Raw genomic sequence first — 7,947 nt, 5'->3', positions numbered from 1 at the left:
ACTTACCATGAAAGAATCAAAAAATTTATACCACCGCCTAGGTGACTGTTTCAGGTCGTACAACGACCTCTTCAATATGCAAAGCTTGTTTTATGCCCCTTGTATTTTGTAATCTTTTTTATGCTTCATGTAAATCTGCTCTTCCAATTCCTCATGCAGGAAGGTAGTCTTCACATCCATCTACTCCAACTCGAGATTTTATTGGGCAACCAATGCCAATATGAATCTGATAAATACTTGTTTTACAACTGACGTGGATATCTCAGTGAAGTCGACACATTTTCTTTAAACATATCCCTTCGTTACCAACATTGTCTTGTACCTATCTTATTTCTTCTTAAAGATCCACTTTCACCCGATTGCTTTACGGCCGACAGGAAACTCCACCATCTCCCACATCTCATTTTTGTACATGGAGTTCATCTCATCATCTATCGCTGTTTTTCACTTTTCGGCATCTGGCTCATTAAGAGTCTCCTGAGATGTAGATGGATCCCCCTCATCCGTAATAATTGCAAATGCGACATTTGAGTCATCGGTGTATCTCGTCAGCAGCCTGCTATCCCGTGATGAATTCCTTCTCACGAGTGGCTGCCCCACCTGCTCCTGTACCTCTGCCTGTATCTCTTTATCAGCCTGTCTTATCTCTGTCTACCTCAACGTCTACAATCAACTTTTTTATTTCATTGTGTTCATCCTTACGGAACAAGGATCCTTCATCTAATTTGATGTCATGACTAAGGATGATTTTTCGTATGACTCGGTCATACCACCTGTACCTCTTTACACCACCACCATAACCGATAAAGATGTATTTCTTAGCCATTTGATCTAGCTTATCTCTCTTAACTAACGGAACATGAGAGTAAACATCGCGACCAAATACACGTAGTCCCGAGTAGTCTACCTGCTGATCACTCTACTCTTCCTCTGAAATTTTATATTCAATAGCCGTAGAAGCGGACCGATTCACCAAGTAACAAGCCGTGTTAACGGCATCAATCCATAATTACTTGTCTAACTCAACATTATTGATCATGCATCGGGTCCTCTCCAAACACAAACAATCCAAATTTTATGTGGAAAAATCCTTATGGGAAAAAACCATGGTACAAAGCAACAAGTAATGCACTATGAAAACATAAATGCAAGAGATGAAGGGTTACTAATTCGAACAAGCCTCGAATCTACCATAAAAGCCCAAGCTATGCCCTTAAGACCCTTAGGAACGAATTAGAAAGCCTAGAACACCTTTCCTCCTTCCCAAATCCTAATTACACCCGATATATATAGTATCTCATAGTATCGCAATCAGAATAGAAAAGAAATCCCGCACTTACGCAGTTCTGCGCGCACGCTCGATGGTACCTTCAATGGGACTTCGATGGCATCGACGATTTGTCAATGGCATCGAACACCTTCAATGGCATTGTGTAAAACACCAAAACATTCCAGTAACAAAACATGAATTTTTCGGATTTTTCCGATGGCATCGAGTGGTCTGCTGATGGCATTGACAGACCATGTTTACAGATTTAAGACATCCAAAAAAAAACAAACAAACAAACCCACACCCTCACTCATTTAGCTACACCCATACCCGGCCATGTCGGGCCGAGCTTGGGTACCCACTGGTGCACCCAATCCATTCACACACCTGTGACTGACCGGACTTTTGAGCCAACTAGTAGCCCATCTAATAGCTGCCTTATATTTGTTGTAAGGACTCTATATCCTATCTGAGCAAACATGTAGGTGCCTGTGTTTTGGGATTCTATACTCTCTGTGCTAGTTTCTAGAGAAGATTTCCACACAATGTCATGTGTTCCACGGGTGCAAATAGTTTCCCACTTGTAAAAAACAAGTCCATCTAAGAAACTAGACCCCCTGTACGAAATTTGGGTCCAGAAAGACCTTCAATTATCTACTGGGTCAGGTCTAGAACATAGTTTTAAAACTCAGCTGAGTCAACTCAACTTGATGAGACCGGCAAGCTTGACTCGGGGTGGGACTCGACAAGACTTGTCAAGCCGACTTAAAAACTTAAAGACACATTCAAGTCTTTGAGTTGGCCCGACCTGACCCAACCCAACTCAGACCAGATACTGAATATAGTTTTTGAACTATGGTCTAAAACCTCTCAAAACCCAATCCTGCTTGCCTAGGCCCAACTTTTAAATAGATAAGATATGGACGGCACAAAACATGATTCTATCCCATACCTGATCTAAAAACCGACCCTTTTAAGGCCCTAATTAAAGACAATTAAGGCAATCAACTACCAACTACTTAACAGGAAGTCTATAACAAATAGAAAACTAGAAATTAAACCAAACCCAACTAAGACCTCACTTAAATGAATCGGATTCCCTTAAGGCCCAATGTTGAACAATCCAAACTCAAACCCTTAGGAGCTGCTTTGATGGGTGGATTGCCTACTAACCTTGCTAGTAGCAAGGTGGCTATTGGACAGTGCTCCATGGCCCCCACCATGATGTGTTTTAAAACCTTGCCTGTGTTTTCAAACCATGCTGAGAAGTGGGTTGGCATGTACAATTTTGTTAGGCCAAGTAAGAGAAAAGAACAGTTAGGACCGATTTTTATTAGGCAAAGTAATAAAATCATATTGTTCACAACTAGGCATGACTGAGTAAAGAAAGAAACTACAACATTTTAATATGAACATGTGGTGGCCTTTATGAAGCCCTGAGAGTGCCCAGGACGGTGCTGAAACAGCACTTGGCAGGATAGAAAGCCATCTATGGTGCTCCCCACCTCCATAGCAAGGCCTGATATAAGTTGGATTTTCTAATGCCCCGGTACCAACCATTGGTAAATCACAGAGGAGAAGAACTTCTTGATTTGTGCATCTTATCATCCTGAGCAGGTGGCAGTGATGAAGAAGAGATGGCTGCATGATATGCTGAGGAGGCCAGTTGCGCTAGAGCTGGTACAGCACCTCCTGCAGACACCAAGAATATTGTATAAATTGAGATGGGAAAGTCTTTAATAGATTATTACATGATCCCTTGCAATGACACACAGTTTGTTCAAGTGGGACCCATGGTTCGTTGATCCATTCCATTGATCTGTTGGGCCCTTGTCATGGACTGCCGAATTGTCTGATTCACACCCTGCTCAGTCAGGACTAGTGCGTAGGGGTGGCAATGGCTGGGCCACCCTAGTTCCCTAAGCCCTGGCCCTAATTGACCCAAAAGGGCCCTAGGGCCAGGGTCGGTCCAATATGGAAAAGAGTGAAATGATCAACGGTTCAAAACGGTCTAATCTAAGAATTTTAATGGGGATATTCCCCCATCCATGGCAAGTCCCACCATATAAATGGTTTTGATCATCGAACCATGACCCTGAATCCAAGAGTGCCTTTAAACTAAACATGTACATTGAATGGGAACCAGTCAGAAGTATCTTTAAACTGCGAATTCTTTTGTATAACCATGTCGAACTCGATGATTGGACGGGGCCATTCATTGTTGCCCTGGCAATCCAAGACATTAAACCACACATATCTGGTGCCCCTTGTTTAGAAGAAACCCGAAGGATGTAGAGATTCCTCTCTTGGTGTAGCTTCTTGAGATATTGGATAAGGTGTATGTCCCAATGGTAGGGGTGAACAAGAGAGTGGGGACACTGGAAATCTAATGAGATTTTCACAGTCAAATCTCTTGTGCAGGAGCTGGATGTTAGAAGCTTGTCCATTTTTAAGAAGATTTGGGCTGCTCCAGTCTCCATGTACATCTGTGCATTCGTGTGGTCTGCAAGCCGTGAGAAGTTATTGACGGTTGATTGGAACCATGGGAAATACCTACCAGACACTCTTTCCTGTGCAAACAAGGGGAACATCCTCCATCTGTTGATCGGGCATGCTCCAGTGGTACCGGGCAGATTTGGGGCCCAAGTAATATATTCCATCTGGTGTGCCACCTTAGAAAACCCCTAGGTCCCAAAATTTAGCCCAATCCAAAACTAAGGTAGGAACGAGCTAGTAGTAAACACCCAACCTTGAATTTCATAGGGGCCTACCTGAATTGCAAAAAGCCTAAATTTTGGCCTGAACCTTCATCTAGACTGGATGAAGGGTCTGAACAGCTTTGATGATACACACACACACACAACATGGTGGGGCCCCCATATTAATCTACGGTGGGCGTTTCCTCTCAATACATTCCCTCTGCTATAGCCCACCTTAGTTTTTGATCGGTCTGAGATTTGGGTCCCGGAGGTTATTCTGAGACAATGTATCTGATAGACAGGTTGAATGGTCTGAATACATCACTTGGGCCCCGAATCTGCCAGGTACCACAATAAGCTTATGGTGGTACCGGTACCACTGGAGTGCATCTCCGTTGATTCATTGTTCATTTTCCAGATGTATCGGTCTCAACTTATTTCAAAATTTGGGATTGGTTAGATATCTGTTCTCGTGATGGAGTTCGTTGGCTGTCAAATGCATGGGGCTCTTTAGGCAGTCCTTTGGAAGAAGGTGATCTTTGCAGCCTCATGGTCCACATGGCTGGAAAGAAATGATAGAATTTTTATTTTTTTTCAGGAAAAAATCATCCTGGTGTGAAGTTTTGCCAAGAAGATATGCAAATTGGTCGGGAGCTGGGCCCTTTTAGATTCCAAATTCAGGGGATTCTCAACGGATTGGGTTTTCAACAATTGGCAAGCAGTCTCTCCATGGCTGCCTCATCCCCAAGGGGTTGTAAAATAGAACTCCAACGGTTGTTGATCAAGATTGTCATCGATTCGACCTTTGTCCTGCTGTGGAAGAAGGTGATTAAAAAATTGTGATTGCGGGGGCCAAGGGCAGTCGATTTTCATGGAGGATTGCAGATCTTATTGAGGAGGTCAGGGGCTGATGCAATCATCGCTCCATCTCCTTTGCTCTTATCCAGAGTGGGAAACAAGGAGGTTGATCTTTACATTGGTTTGAATTTCTTTGATGGGCATTAAATTGCTTTGGTGAGGGTTGGGTTGGGCGTTGCTGTGGGTTTTTGTTTGGACCTGGATTCCTTTTCTGTTGGCTCCTCCTTTGTGGAGTTCGGTTCGTTTCTTTGCTTTTGTTTTCCTTCTCTTTTAGGGTGTGTTTGGTTGCACCAAATATCATGATATTTCATGATTAATCTCATGATAATTGGTGCAACCACATGCACCCTTAATCAATTTTCATTGCCACAAAAAAATAAAAAATAAAAAATAAAAAATAAAAATAAAATCAGGATTTAGGCTCAATACGGATTTTGGTGGGATCGCGAACCCAGAAGGTGGAACCTAATGCTGTCTAATTAGCGAAAACCATCAAGGAAACATGTGGAAAGAAAAATATCTCACCTGCCAATCCAGCACAAGCCGAAGAGAAGACTATAACAGGTGGAGCCTGCATCCATAATTGGAGAGAGAACAGAGAATTAGTTTGGAATTTTGGTTTGTGTAATGCCTGTTTGGATGAACAAGTGATTTGAATTGTGAGAAGTTCAGTTTCATCAGGATTCAAGAGGAAGTAATGATGTTTAATACTATTGATAATGAGGAGGTGGCCCTCAAATTGCACTTACATTTTTTTTCAAGTGCTACTTGAAAATGTAATTGCAATTTGTAGCCTGCACTCTCGATATGAACACCAAGGAAAAATACAATTTGGTTATTCCTACTTTATCAAACAAAGATTTGCAGTTCAATTCGATGGTACTTCCACACATCCTAAAGCAGTCATAGATGGTAAAGCAATATGATCAAAGACAGATACTTGACTAAAAACAAGGATCTTCTGTCATGGCGTCTTCGTCGTCGTCATCATCATCATCATCTAAGCCTTATCCCAATTAATTGAGGTCAGCTACATGAATCCTTTTCTGTTATTCCATTCTATCAAGGGCCAAACCTTCAGTTAGACCATAGGTCATCAAGTTCATTCTTACCACCTCCATCATCATCCCTTTGGGCCTTCCCCTTGCCCTCTTAAGAGTCTTCAACTTGTACCAACTCACTCCTAACCGACATTGTTCTTTGTCTCTGTTGCACATGACCAAACCACCTAAGTCTACTTTCCCTCATTTCATTACCTATTGGTGCTGCACCTACGTTTTAAGGAATCCAAAAACAGTTATGTAATGGCCGTTGTGTAACAGTAATGGTGGGTCCTATTACGCGTTACTGGGTCGCAATGACCATTAAGGAAAAATAGCCCATAACAGCCCGTTACAGGGCTGTTACAATTTCTTTTTTCTATTTGTTTCAGGGATTTTATTATTATTATTTTTATTATTTTAAATTGGCTGTTATGGCCTTTCCAGAAAAGGTAATGATGATAGCTGTTGTGATCATTGTTACCATTACTGAATATCTTGCTTAAGTTCCATTGTTTCATTTCTAATTCTATCCTTCCTCACCTTGCCACTCATCCATCTCAACATCCTCATTTCAGCTAAACTCATCCTATGAACATGTTGTTTCTCAACTGCCCAACATTTTGTCCCATAAAGGATGACTGGTCTTACAACGATCCCATAAAATTTCCCTTTCAATTTGAGTGTTACACGATGAACATATTTAACTCTAGAAGTACGTCTCCATTTCTTCCACCCAACTTGAATTCTATGGGCAACATTCTTCTCAATCTCTCCACTATCGTGAATTATAGACCATCCTATGAACACGTTGTTCCTCAACTGCCCAACATTTTGTCCCATAAAGGATGACTGGTCTTACAACGATCCCATAAAATTTCCCTTTCAATTTGAGTGGTACACGATGATCATATTTAACTCTAGAAGTACGTCTCCATTTCTTCCACCCAACTTGAATTCTATGGGCAACATTCTTCTCAATCTCTCCACTATCGTGAATTATAGACCCAAGGTATTGAAAGTGGTCATTTCTAGAAACTTCTTGGTCAACAATCTTTACTAATTCCTTGTTTTCATTCCTATTGTTACTAAAAGTGACTCCATATACTTTGTTTTAGTCAGGAGGGATTTCTTGTGACAAGGAGCAGAGGAGAAGAAAAACATTCACTTGGTGGGGTGGAAGGAAGTGTGCAAGTCTTATGAGGAGGGAGTAGGCAATTGAGACCTTAAGTCCATGGATGTTGCATTACTTGGGAAATGGCTATGGAGACTTGGGGAGGAGGATGGTGCTCTTTGGAAGGAAGTTATTAGAAACAAGTAAAGGTGTTCAGATGGATGGTGGACGAGGGAGTCTTCAAACTAGCAAGCATCGGCATTGTGGAAGGGGGTTATTACCTCGAAACTGATAGTTGAGAAGGAAGTGAGCTTCTCCTTAAGGGAATGAGGAGAAGATTCAGTTTTGGGAGGACTTTTGGGTCAGTGATGCTCCTTTGAAGTCGGCCTTTCCAAGAACAAATATAGATTGGCCCCACAACATCCATGTGGGTGGCCAACTGCTTCTCCTATAATGGGGAAGAGGAGGTGTGAGAGCCCCTGTGCAGAAGATTCCTTCGTGACAAAGAGGTTGAAGAATACGTGTCGCTCCTTGACTGCATCTATCTATGTCACCCGGCTAGGTCCAATCTGGATAAGATGGTGTGGAGGGTAGATAAATTGAGGCTCTTTTTGGTTCGGTCCTTCTATATCTTTCTCGCGATCATCATAGCCTACAAGGGATGGGTCAAGCCAAGTTTGGGTGGCATTATGACATTCCTCCGAAGATAGCCCACCTTTTGGTGGTTTGTGGTAAGAAGTTCTAACTATTAATAATCTCCAAAAATGAGCAACGGTTCTCCTCAATATTTGTATCATGTCATGTGCAAGGAGAAAGAGGAGACGTCTGACAACCTATTCGTGCATTGCCCCTTTTGTGGGGAGGATTTGGGTTTATATCCTTTCACGCTTTCAAGTAGCTTGGTCTTTCCTGGCTTCGGTGGGAGACCTTTTGTTGGCTTGGCATGGGGTGGAAACATAAGAAGGC

General features: G+C 42.2%; 1 protein-coding gene across 1 annotated transcript in view; it reads right to left on the bottom strand.

The window, feature by feature from the left end:
* Nucleotides 1-2,576: 2,576 nt before the first annotated feature.
* The window catches only part of LOC131251162 (uncharacterized), a 29,001-nt gene continuing 23,630 nt past the window's right edge, over nt 2,577-7,947 (bottom strand). Inside the window, exons 5-6 of the mRNA XM_058251700.1 lie at nt 5,353-5,398; nt 2,577-2,962 (exon numbers count right to left, since the gene is read on the bottom strand). Coding sequence (XP_058107683.1) covers nt 2,838-2,962; nt 5,353-5,398 — 171 coding nt within the window. The 3' untranslated portion in view covers nt 2,577-2,837. The remainder of the gene's footprint in view (nt 2,963-5,352; nt 5,399-7,947) is intronic.

Source organism: Magnolia sinica, chromosome 7, assembly GCF_029962835.1.
Source record: "Magnolia sinica isolate HGM2019 chromosome 7, MsV1, whole genome shotgun sequence".
NCBI lineage: Eukaryota > Viridiplantae > Streptophyta > Magnoliopsida > Magnoliales > Magnoliaceae > Magnolia > Magnolia sinica.
This window is presented reverse-complemented; position numbering and strand designations above follow the sequence as displayed.